This window comes from Mixophyes fleayi, chromosome 11 (assembly GCF_038048845.1).
Source record: "Mixophyes fleayi isolate aMixFle1 chromosome 11, aMixFle1.hap1, whole genome shotgun sequence".
NCBI lineage: Eukaryota > Metazoa > Chordata > Amphibia > Anura > Limnodynastidae > Mixophyes > Mixophyes fleayi.
The window spans coordinates 20,076,181-20,089,686 of record NC_134412.1 but is presented as its reverse complement, the minus strand read 5'-3'; the positions used below and the strand labels follow the sequence as shown (position 1 = coordinate 20,089,686).

At 39.6% G+C, this 13,506-nt stretch overlaps 1 protein-coding gene across 1 annotated transcript in view; it reads left to right on the top strand.

Annotated features, from left to right (window-relative positions):
- The window catches only part of SHANK1 (SH3 and multiple ankyrin repeat domains 1), a 394,846-nt gene that overhangs the window by 343,005 nt on the left and 38,335 nt on the right, over positions 1-13,506 (top strand). The window contains exons 16-17 of the mRNA XM_075190961.1: positions 4,521-4,656; positions 6,770-6,850. Of these exons, the coding sequence (XP_075047062.1) occupies positions 4,521-4,656; positions 6,770-6,850 (217 nt within the window). The remainder of the gene's footprint in view (positions 1-4,520; positions 4,657-6,769; positions 6,851-13,506) is intronic.

Here is a 13,506-nt window from a genome sequence, read left to right as displayed (position 1 = left end):
CTACCTACGCTGAATAATATGAAGTGACACGGCAATCCCGTCAGATCTTATTATTTTCTAGCCTGTGCTGGGAAATGACATTTAGAGCTAGATTTACTAAACTGTGGGTTTGGAAAAGTGGAGATGTTGCCTATAGCAACCAATCAGATTCTAGCTTTCATTTATTTAATGCATTCTACAAAATGACATCGAGAATCTGATTGGTTGCTATAGGCAACATCTCCACTTTTTCAAACCCGCAGTTTAGTAAATATACCCCTTAGAACAGTGTTGGCTAACCTGTGACACTCCAGGTGTTGTGAAACTACAAGTCCCAGCATACCCTTCCAGCAATAAGCTGCTATATATTGGCAAAGCATGCTGGGACTTGTAGTTTCACAACACCTGGAGTGTCACAGATTAGCCAACACTGCCTTAGAATCTGGTCACGTTTACACCTCCCAACTTTTATGTTTCCTAAATCAGGACACATCTCCTATGAAAAGGTCATGTTTGAGGTGTGGCCATGATGGGTGTGGGCAAGGTCATGTCACTCCCACATGTGTAGCACGTCCCCCAACTCCCCCCCCCCCCCCCCCAAGAAAACACCCTTCAATTGCCCCATGAAACAGATCATGTCACTACCATTGGCCCCAATGTCAAACTCTAAGGGCCTGATTCATTAAGCATAGCAAGGCAAACCAAGGAGTAAATGTTCTCCGTGACAAACTATGTTAGAATACAAGGGGGGCGAATTAGTTAGTTATTTTGCACATAAGATAAATGCTGGCTGTTTTTTCATGTAGCACACATATACTTGATAGCTTTATTTTTACATTGAAAATTAAAATTGATCTAGGACATGCCTTATTCTAACTCTGTCCCCACATTTTAAATTTACCCCCCCCCCCCACATCCAATGGTTTTGCCCAGGTATATAGTTACTGCTTTTTTATGCTTTTTTCTCCTTAATGACTCTGGCCCTGAGAGTTCTCAAATGTGCACATATGTGTAACTAATATGTATGTAAGGTATTGCCAAACAGCGGTGAATTCTTCTTTCTCTCTTCAGCTGTTCAAGATTTTCTGCTGCTACGACTAAGAGGTATATTTACTAAACTGCGGGTTTGAAAAAGTGGAGATGTTGCCTATAGCAACCAATCAGATTCTACCTGTCATTTTGTAGGATGTACTAAATAAATGACAGCTACAATCTGATTGGTTGTTATAGGCAACACTTCCACTTCTTCAAACCCGCAGTTTAGTAAATATACCCCTAAGTCTTCACCTTGGAGCACATGTGTTGCCTCAATTGTATTGTTAACCTTTTTTTTATTGGAAATGTTTGGATATTGCAAACAAGTTTTTTTTAAAAAAAGGCTAAAGATTAAAAAGGAGAGGCACACTTTTTTTTTTTTTTTATTCGTATTCCCCAAATGATAGATAATTTGCAGTGTATTGTTATACTTCAGTTGAATTCTGGTGGGAGAATAAGCGTCTATTAAAGTTTATTTTTTGTATTGAAATATTTTGATATTGCAATAATAAAAGAAATACAAAAAAAACCCATAAAGATTAAATAGGAGACCCACCCTTTTTTATGAGTTATTTCCCAAATTAAAATAACATAATTCTGCTGCATTCTGGTGGAGGGTTAAGGATGGACAAAAGTTATTTTTACGTAACCAAACTCTAATGTTCTAAAAAAAAATAATTAAATAAAAACTCACTCCTAAGTGCACGCCAGGCAGCATTTCGATTGGATACTGCATGGACCATTAAATACATAGTGAATATTCAGATAAGGGCATTGGAGGATTATACGACTATTCAGCTGGGCATGTGGGAGGGCATCCTATAATCTGCCATCTTGCTTGGTACCAGTGGCTGCGATGAATTTGGCAGCATTTTTGTGTCACAAGCTGCCCAGAGATGCACACCCACATTCTGGTTTTGGATTCTTCCTCCCTTAAATCATTTTAATGCTGCAGGGAGTCTAATAAGTTTAAATATTGTTTGCCAAGAATAAGGGACTGAATTATTTTTTTACAGACCATTTTATTATGAAGCTGAGATTTGTTTTCCTGAATCTCTTCCAGAAGAGCACTACGGACAAAATAACAGTGTACAAAACATTGAGTAATAAGTCAATGTTATCACTGGTTGCATACTATTAAAAGGAATATTTGTAAACATTGTTTACAATACACTGTAGTTCATATAAGTCTGCATAGTTTTAATGCCCAAATGTACGTCAGCTGTAATGAATTATGGTATATTCAATAGATAGTAATAGAATATTGCCCCCTAGTGGCTACATTGTTACGATTAGCCACACAATGCAGGCACAGTGGGCCTGATTCAATAAGGAGAGCAAAGCAAAACAAAAAAAGAGAGTAAGTTTGATCCTAGACAAAATCATGCTACAATGCAAGGGGTGCAAATTAGTTTGTTATTTTGCACATAAGTTAAATACTTTCTTTTTTTTTTTATGTAGCACACAAATACTCGACAGCTTTATTTTTACACTGAAATTTAAAGCTGATCTAAACCAACTACACCAACTATAAATCTGCGACCACAGTTTAAATTTACCACCTCCTCCAATGCAACATGGTTTTGCCAAGGTGCAAAGTTACTCCATTTTTTTGCTTTCCTTACCTTAATGAATCAGGCCCAGTATGATCAAGGCTGTCTCAGACAGGGTAGTGCTTTAACTGGTATGAAGAGATACAGATAATAGTAATAAGAACATAATGTTGAATACTACAGCCACTAGAAGAGGTCAGGACCCTGTATCCAATGCTGATGTAGGAAAATACAGCAGGTTGTAGTTTATTCAGCAAATTGTTAGTTGTCATCGACATTCAACTGTATTAACGCTAAGCAGCTCATTCAATATTTACAGTGTAGAGGTGATTCCCGACACCTGTAGCCCCCCTCCCACTTGCATATTCTCTGCTAAACCGGAAATGGTATTGATGAATATGTAGGAGACAATGGCATTGCAAAGGTCTTCATATAATGATCTCTGCCCCTAGAGGGGGCTGTGCTCAAGTAGAAACTCCCCCATGGACTGCAGTAAGGCTCAGTCCTTTTCATGTGTATGATTGGCACCTATGGATAATGCAGCGTTTCATTTTAACTTTTTTAATTGGGACTGTGGCTCATCATTGAACAGGAGACATTGGACCTCAGTTAGGAGCAAACCAAAACCATGTTTCACTGCAAAATGAAAAGTGTGCGGACAGATTTAGTGTTTACGAAGGGGCATGTCCCACCTCAACTCTGCATGGCAATGTAAAAATAAAGCTGCCTAGTATTTGTGCAAAAATGTGGATAGTATATGCAGAAAAAAAAAAATGCATTTGCAGCCCCTGAATTGCAACATGGTCTGTCCAGGGGGTAAATGTATCAAGCTGCAGGTTTGAAATGTGCTGATGTTTCCTATAGCAACCAATCAGATTCTGGCTATCCTATTGCAGAAAGTACTAAACATAGGATAACTAGAATCTGATTGGCTGCTATAGGTAACATCTCCACTTTTTAGACCTGTCAGAAACACGCAGCTTGATACATTTACATTTGCTCCTTGTTTTTGCTTTGCCCAAAAATGATCTATTTAGCAGCATTCACTACACTCCCCTGTTTAAGCAACTAGGACCCGCTATGTCCAACACTTCTTACAACTCTCTCCTCTTTTGGCTGTCAGTGCTGTGGAATCTTTAGCTATATTCCGGTTATGGTGCATGGAGACTGGTGTACTCAATTTAATGGGCAACTAAACCACACTAATGTATCTTCTTATCTTTGGGGAAATTGCACTTATAAGTTTAATCATTTGTCATGTTATCCATATGTTAGAATCACATTTGGATCACACTGTTTTGGAATCCTTGATGGAATTTCAATTCAGTAACCTAAGATGATAAAGGGGAAGTCTTAATGATTAAAGCAAACTAAAAAACTGTGTAAGCTTAAAGCCCTGTAACAAATGTAACTCCTCTGCAACTAACTAATATGATAAAAGTCCACCGTACATAGATACTTAGAGACCAGAATTCTTTCTTCATGTCTTGATATGCGAACCCAGGGTCTGTTCTTGAATTCAACAAGAATATTTTATTTATATTAAAATTAATACATGATGTAAAATTTGTGAGGATAAAGGAATTGATCAAAAATCAAACTTATTCAGCAAATTGAAAAAAAAAATCGACTTTTTTAATTTAAGCAAAATTGAAGTGCTCTATTAACTTCCTACGAAGGGTAATACTATGTTTGCGTCACGTGTATTTATACCGCTTTTTATGTAGCACAGGAATGTATTTGCTTTCGCAGCAGCTGCCTGACACTGTGTGCTACTACTTAGTGTTCTGTCAGCTAGAATTCCTAAGTGTGTTTACATCTCGGTTTGTGTAAGTCACAAAATTAATATCCCAATACAACTGGCCTAATACCTGCCTGCATGTAAAGTAAATGCAATAATGTGGTAGTCTGCCCCACGCAGGTCGTGTGAGCTGTGACATTCTCTGTTCTCAGGTGAACGGGCAAAACGTGGTGAAAGTGGGTCATCGGCAGGTAGTCAACATGATTCGGCAGGGAGGAAACAACTTGATGGTAAAAGTCGTCATGGTGACGCGGAACCCTGAAATGGAGGATGCCATGAGGAAAAAAGGTACAAATTTAAGCCAAGCTTGGTGGATGTTTTACATTTAGCGCTTACTACTGTTAACTGTATATCCTCAGAATGGTGGTATGATGATAATCCTGTGTGAAACGTCTAAGGTTGCCCATACTTGCCTACTCTCCCGGAATTTCCGAGAGGCTTCTGAATTTCAGGACTCCTGGAAGAGCAGGCATCTTCCTGGACCATTGTGGGGGTGGGGCTTAATGGCGCAAATTTGCATAATTAAGCCCTGCCCCTGCTAGGCAATCCTAGCAGGGGGCGGGGCCCCCCTAATACAGCTGTCACATGACCTCCCCACTGGGATCTCCCAAGGGGAAGGTTTCAAAAGTCTGCAAGTATTAGGTTGACTTTAAACTATAGTGGTCCATTGTACACATACTCAACGTATTTTTTTTAAGGCATTTACCCCGTATTTTTGTAATTGTGGTTTGTAACAATGATGCCGTTTAAATCCTATCAAGATCTTTCAATTATAATGTATTTCATTGCAGCAGATAGTTTTCCAAATAATTTAGTAGAGTACTATTTACTGGAAATGTCTGGAGTTTGCAATATGTGTGTTTGCTACAACTTAATAGAGAGTAGTGAATTCAGGCAGTTGTTTAGAAGTTTGGAAAGTGATATATATATGTATATATATATTATTATTATTATTTTTTTTTTTTAACACAGCAAGGGATAGGCACCTGCAACAGATATGTCTCCTAGAGGTCTGTCTGCTGCTACTAACCCCTAGGCATAGCACATAAGAGCAGGAACGCACCCTTACATTGATAGGCTCGCCCGCTACCTCCCCTGTTCCGCCTTTCTGACCATGGAGAGGTGGAAGAGGGAGATACGTCTCAGTCTGAGCAGGCAGACCCTAGCCTGGGCTACTGTGCATGCACATTTTTAAAAAGCGCTTTTTGCAATTACAAGTCCGACTTCACATAGGGCACATAGTCTCGTCCACTCAATTGTATGTCATTGGTAATGGGCTGCAGTAAGACGCGCAAGGCGATCAGCAAGCTGTGCAACAGGAGCTTGATGGCTCTGTTTGGAACAAAGAATTGCGCTGCCTCTGTATATATATTAAGAGTAGACAAAACTTGTAAACAATCATTAAGTAATTAAAATGGAGATATACTATTTATTCAAAGTGGACTCATATTTACTAAACTGCGGGTTTGAAAAAGTGGAGATGTTGCCTATAGCAACCAATCAGATTCTAGTTATAATTTTTTTAGTGCATTCTCCAAAGTGACAGCTAGAATCTGATTGGTTGCTATAGGCAACATCTCCACTTTTTCAAAACCGCAGTTTAGTAAATATAACCCTTACAGTAAATGTGAACATGTGTAGCCAAATCGAAAAGACTCAGACCTTTAGGCACAAAATATTAGCCAGAGCATCCCGATAATTATATTACTGAAATTGTTAGGTCAAGAAAGAGCCTCTCAAGTATTGAAAATACGTCGTACAGCATCTTAATAAGAAACAGTACAAAATGTGTCATAGATATCAGGGTTAAATCGATACATAACAGGTTAATGGTGTTTTTATAGTCTGTGTTCAATACGTTAACAAATAGTGTTTTCCTGCAAACTGCTTGTGTGACACTCAGGGCCGGATTAACCATAGGGCTAACTGGGCTACAGCCCAGGGGCCTCGGGCATCCAGGGGGCCCTTGAAAGTGTTCAACAGCATTATTGATCGGTCAGGGGCGGGGGCGCCCCCGGCCCGATCAGTGCTGCTGAGCACTTTCACTGCGGTCCTTCCCCGGCGCGCTGTAGTCTCCTTACTGAGGAGATCTCGTGAGTCTCACTCTCACGAGATCTCCTCAGTAAAGAGCGTACAGCGCGCCGGGGAAGTACTGCAATGCCAGCACAAGGAGGTAAGTGCCTAGGGGGTGGCTCGCATCACGGGGGGGGGGGAGGGGGCCCTCACGGGGGAATGGAGGCCCCCTTAGCCCAGGGGCCTCCATTCCCTTAATCCGGCCCTGGTGACACTAACCCAAAACAGAGAACTGGGTTCTCAGTACTGGGTGCCCGGGAAAGTAAACTAATTGTATTGTCTATGTAGCTATTAGCTGACACAACCTTCTGTTTCTAAACTGTCCTAGTGCCCCAGCAAACAAAGCGCGTTACTCCACCTGCAATATCACTTCGTTCCAAATCAATGACATCGGAACTGGAAGAAATGGGTAAGTCTTGCTGTCACGTTGTGTGGTTAATAATTCTGGTGTATTAATCAGCCACTCGAATGTTCACCATGGTAGTCTTCATAAACGCATGCATAGTTGCATGGCTCAATCTGCAGATTAACCATTAAATCAGAGTGAATTGAACATGTTTTTTTATGTTTTTGTCATTTTTCTCATTTGATCATGCAGAAGAAATGTGCCTGATTTATAAGTTAAATTTAATTTATATTTTGCATATGCCACAATCTGCTCTGAATGCCTTAATTTTCTGCATATTTATAAATTTATCGTGAGTCGGAGTTGCCAGGCTGGATGTAATGTGAAATAGCTTTCATAGACTTTAATAGATCAATGTGCTTGGATTTAAACCATACGGCTTTATAACCATTGTTAACGGGTTGGGTACGAAAATTACGAGCGTGATGTCACCCACGACGAGAACACCGACCAAAAAATTCCGATTTGAAAAATTGCTATAAAAACCAAATGCAGACTTAGCATAAAAATCTAGATCGCTGACCTGGTTTTGTTATATCCGTAACCCTGGCAACGACGGCAGTTTGTATTTCACGTCAGTTTGCATAGCGACTTCCACTTTTCTGTATTTAAAGCGGCAATTCCAGCAGCCGTGTCTAATGTAAAGCTGTGTAGCCTGTTGACCTAGCAAAGTCTTTGCCTGTTGGCATTGCCGCTTTAAATACAGAAAAGTGGAAGTCGCTATGCAAACGGACGTGAATACAAACTGCCGTCTTTGCCAGGGTTCGGGATATAACAGGAGCAGGTCGGTGATGTAGATTGTCATTTTTATGCTAAGTCTGCATTTGATTTTTATAGTAATTTTTCAAATCGGATTTCTTTTGCCGCTGTTGTCGTCGTCGGTGGCATCGGTGTCATTATGATGATTACCACCGTTGTTAACATATAAGGTACAATTCTAAACATTTACTATCCAACTGTGCTGAATCTAAAATGATCAGGTGCAGTAAAGAGGAGCACCCATCCATTGAGTTTTAATTAAATTCACATCCACCAATTAATAGGATGAATGCTGGCATTGTTATTATTATAGTTCTGCTGCCTTCAGTTGGAAGTAAAGCGCATCCTAAAGCTGTTTTGACACATCTATGTTGCTGCTGGAGAATGCAGTTGGTGAATTTGAAATAGCTCTAGTGATCCATAGACACATTCAACATGCCACAGACCTTAGAAGAGAGCCAGAGCTTATCATTTAGAGACATTGGCTTTTGTAATATTCCATATTTCGCTGCAGAGAAATTTATACTTTTAAAAGTGCTTTATTTCAGCCATAGGAAGCAGAAAAGCAATAACAATGGCATGTGTGTAAAGCAAACATTTTTGCTTCACTCTTATTTCCCGCAGTGTCTCAGCTCTCCATTGCTGACAGGTACATTGGTTACTATACAATAGGGTCTGCACAATAATCCGACAGAAATCTAACTTACCCCTGGCAGGCCCCAGCATTGTATTTGCCAGGGATGTCCCAAGGTGAGTTTGATTTTTGTCTGGTTACTGTGGGAAGTAAGTACATATTTTATTTTTTTTACACCGATGATGCCCTCCCTCTTGCAGAATTGTAGAGTATATTTTTTTTGGGGGGTATTTAGATATTTTAAGTCACCCTGAGAGTTACCTTATGGCTGAGTGGTTAGATTTCATGTAACCCAGCCAGCAGGGCTTGTTATGAAATCCTTTTACACTGACAGTACAGAAACGAAAGCCCACAGATGGTTTTATAAGAGTAAAAACAAATCCTAGCATCTGCAGTGTCTATGTATTGTGAGGATGACGTGTAGGCTTTCGATGTGTCATGCCTGCTCTCCAAGACATAGCTGAGTTTGCTCCAGAATACTATGTTCCAAGGACGCCTCCAGGGAAAATCTGGCATGAACTTGTACGGTCTTCCCATTGTCACCATTAAACAGAATAAAAGCATGTTCTGGTTGGGTAGTGGGGGACGGGGGACGGGACGGTCTGTGTCTTATATTCAGGATGTTCTAAACTGGTGTCATTTAAAGAGAAACCGTCATTGACATTTGGATTTGTTTATGTATTTAGTCAGGCATGCTTACATGATTCTGTACATCATTGGTTCATGTCATTTGCAATCTGCATTTAATGCTTAATTTTTTTTTAATACTGTACCAAGTGGTAGAGTTCTCCAGTTCTCATATTACCTGCCTTTATGTATTTCATTTATGTATAAAGTGCTGCAGGAAACCAAGGTAGACATATAATACATTTTGCAGCTCTCCAGTGGTGTTCATGGTATTTTGGCCACACACAGATCACTTAGGACTTGTCGATTGGAGTTATCTTCCTAATGCATATTCAGGTCAAGCCAAATAATGTTCCTATACATTTCGATGGATCGTTACCCGGCGTTGCGGTCGTATTTTGGCCACGCACTCTGAGATATATCGGGTCAGATATCCGCTCTGATATTGGCCAGCTTGAGTAACTAGGTGAATTTTAAATGAGCTCAGTGAATAATTCATTGGATTGTTCATAAATAACTATAATAATAATAATAATAATAATAATAATAACTATAATAATAATTAACAGAAAAACAATATAAAAATTTTGGAGAATGTGAAACTTTCTAACCACCTAATGAATTATTTGATTATTTTATTTTCATTTTCGCCCCTATTGGAATATTTCAATTCTGTGGATGAAATTGCACAATTTACAATGTTCTATATAGGGATTATTTGACCAGTCTTTTAGTTGGCTTATGTACTGTTTGTTTGTTTTTAAGCAACTTGAATTCAATATTTGCTTTAATGGATAATTTTGTCATCATTTAAGTTTTTTTTTTTTTAGATTATATATACAATTTGGGTGCTGCTATTTGTGTTTATAATTTGAGGATCATTGGATGAACTTTTTGTTTTTTTTAACCCTGTCATAACTTGATAGTGGTATCTGTTATTATGTTGCTGTTTTTTTTTTAATGAATTTATTGTTCTGTAGTGGTGATATCATTTGTATATAGATTATTGTATTTAATTGTGAGAGATGTATATGTTTTTGTATCCTTGTGATACAGCTTTTATTTATTTAATCCGTGTGTAAAATGCTATGTTATCAGCAATATTTTATGAGGAACTGTAGACATTTGTACATCCTTTACATGTTTTTGTATTGCAGTTTTATTGGATAATTAGAGCAAAATGTTTCTTTTTACTTGAGAATTGAATTAGCCCTCTGTGTATACAGCTAAGTATCACTGTGCTTCCTAAGGCTCATTTACAAAGCGCAAAACACAGAGAACTGAGCCGCTTAATCTTATTGGCCAGTGCATTGGTGCACGCCCACTTTCTCACCTTTGGAGACACCCCTGTAAAAGGAGGATACCTTTGTGGGTTGGCGGATGCTCTGGAATTTGAGCAGTAAAACTGTTACCTTACTTCATACTTCCCAACTTTGTCCTCTTTGACCTCGTAAGATACTAGAGGGGAGGGAAGGGGAAGTGTGAGGACGGAATGGGACGGGGAACGGCGAATCGCGTTATTTTGCTGCAGGAGACAGACTAATGTAACGCATTTCACAGCAAATTGCGTCATGAAGGCTCCTTCACTAGTAAGTGGGCAGAATGAGAGAGAACGGTGGCCTAGTGGTGGTCTCACAGCGCTGGGGTCTTGAGTTAAATTCCAGACCATGGCCTTATCTGTGAGGAGTTTGTATGTTCTCCCCGTGTTTGCGTGGGTTTCCTCTGGGTGCTCCGGTTTCCTCCCACACTCCAAAAACATACTAGTAGGTTAATTGGCTGCTATCAAAATTGACCCTATTCTCTCTCTGTCTGTGTATGTTAGGGAATTTAGACTGTAAGCTTCAATGGGGCAGGGACTGACGTGAATGAGTTCTCTGTCCAGCGCTGCGGAATCAGTAGTGCTATATAAATAAATTGTGATGATGATTATGATGATGAATGGCCTGCTCTTGGGAGACCTACACGGAATTCGGGAGTCTCTTAATAATTGTTAAAAGACAATATTGTTAAGACATACAGCCCTGATTTTTGGTGTACATAGCCTTGCCTGAAATAGGACACAGTTTCGCCCTTAAACAGTACGACTTAGTTATGTCATCATCATCATCGACATTTATTTACATAGCGCCAGCAAATTCCGTAGCGCTTTACAATTGTCTACGTGTAGCTTGGGCGGACCAGGGTATGGCCTATGTAAATCTGAATTCTAGTAGGGAAATTTGGGGCGGTATGTTAACACTTGAGACAACGGAGCGATCAGTATCATCAGATAGTGAATAACGCTGAGAGAGCTGCAGAAATATTACTTTGCCAGAGAATGAGAACTCTATCCATCTGCATGGAGATTTTCTTAGTAAAATGGAATTAAATCTAGATTGTAATTGCTGTTCTAAAGAGTACACAATGTCACAATCCTATGTGGAAAGTGTACCTGTCGCCTACGCAGAGTGTGGGCACACACTTCATGCCTCAGTGATGTCATTGCTTCCTAGTGAATCGATAGGCTGCTTTGTCACAAATATGGAGTAAACGCTACCGGTACAATTTAAAGGTGAAATGAGTCCGAAAATGCAATAATTGTTTCTCTTCCAGACGTATTCTATAGAAAAGTGTTAACAGGTCGTTTTCTCTCCTTTCTTTTTGCTCCCTTCTGTGTCCTGATTTTCATATCCCCATTTTCATTTCCATACGTATGTCTGCATTCATGCTAAACATGATATATTTATTTTTTTTGTTCCCACATTGTTCCGCTTCTCCGTTTTATTGAATGTTAAGTGGAAAAAGGTACATCCTTGAAATTGATTATTGCAGGATAATTGAATGGTGTATCATTTACTCTGCTATATCCACACGGTACTCTGGCAATTGTGTAATGTAATTAATTTCTAGTGACATGGGTAAGATGAGTCAGCACCTATAATACTCTGCTCTATGATAACACCGGGAACCATGGCCTTTATCAGCTGGAAAATTAAGAGCTGATACTATGGTTTGACGTACTATGGATCTTGACTAAGCTGGAAGCTGTTAAGATGATGCCTGGTTCCACTGTTTAGGGTAGCAGAGTGTGTTCAGAGGGGTTAATGCAGGGTTTCCCAAACCCAGTCCTCAGGGCTCCCTAACAGTGCAGGTTTTTCATATCTCCTTGCTGGAGCACAGGTGTATTCATTACTGACTGACACATTGTAACAGAGCCACAGGTGGTCCTAATTATGTCAGATGTGATCCAGAAAACCTGCACTGTTTGGGAGTCCTGAGGACTGGGTTTGGGAAACCCTGGGTTAATGGAATCATAGGCCATTCACTAAATTTAATGGTGCGATTAGCATGGTCTTAATATATTGTTGCACCTAGAATAAGTCGTGGATCTAAGTACTTTTAAGTATATCCTCTCTAAGAAAACACTTTTCATTCCCATAACTCTTCCCAATTCTCTAATTTAAAGTCCTACAATTGTTTTATAAAAAGTACCACTTTAAAGTATTGGTATTTTTATTCCCATTATAAAAAAAAGTGGTAGGGATTTAACTTTTTTTTTTTAATAGGTGAGGGATGATCTGCCACCGACTAGCAGAATTTCAGTGGCTCCCATGTTGAACACAGCCAACCAATCGGCTGCAATCCTCACACTGGTGTCAGTAGTGCTAGAATTCAGAATGTTCTATTTCTGTGGTTAGAGAATGGACCAATGGCAATCATTGTGTCTGTGTATGACCCTACATGTGCATACATTCATTTACATAGCTTTAATGCCTGCGCAGAGGTTTAGGATGTTTATAAGAGTACAATATAACAAATAATATACAATATAGCAAACTAAAATGTGCATTGACAGGCAATTAAAAACATATAAGGAAGATGTCAATGTCCCAACAAGCTTACAAACTAGTAGGGCTAATGTAAACAGACAGTGGGTCAAAACAAGTGCTCATCTCAGTACATAAAGCAGTCGTCATGTCCTTAGTTGACTGCTTTACTCACCAATGGGTCTGTGTACAAATAAGTAGCGATAAGGCTGGATTTTTTTATTCGATGCTTGTCGCAGCGATAGAAACCTCCTTTCGCCATGGGTTACGTAGAATGTGTCGCTGGAACTGCCCCCTGATATGGAGTTGCCTGGCAAAACTGGCTGGTAGTGGTGAGTGAGTTGTTGCCACTTCGCCAGCTAGTCTTGTTCACAATTGGCCATACATGTCTGTGGGCATATCAGACAAGGTGCAGCCTTTGTCTTAGGCCAAATGGCTGGATCGCTTCTAGCTTCACTGTGGCCTGGGGTAGCTCTATGGTCATGTAAGTAATGGTCGTGTCATGTTTTGGCTGCTTTTTCTGCCATGTCTAAAAAAATCCTATAGATTCCAACAGTTTAATTATCTAGGGGAGGGCAGTTTTGATTTGATATCAGACCAATTGCCGATATTTGCGACAATATTGTCGCCATCGTGGCTAAGTCTAATGAGGTAAAAGAGAGAATTCCAGAGAAAAGAACCAGGATGATGAGGCTAAGGAGTTATAAACCGTAACACTGAAGAACTTTTGGGATCAATAAGATTAGTACTAGCAGCGTGGTTTCCCTATGACACCCAATTCTTGGAGCAATTGAAACACAATAGGGTGGTATACTGTATAACCTGAGAAAATT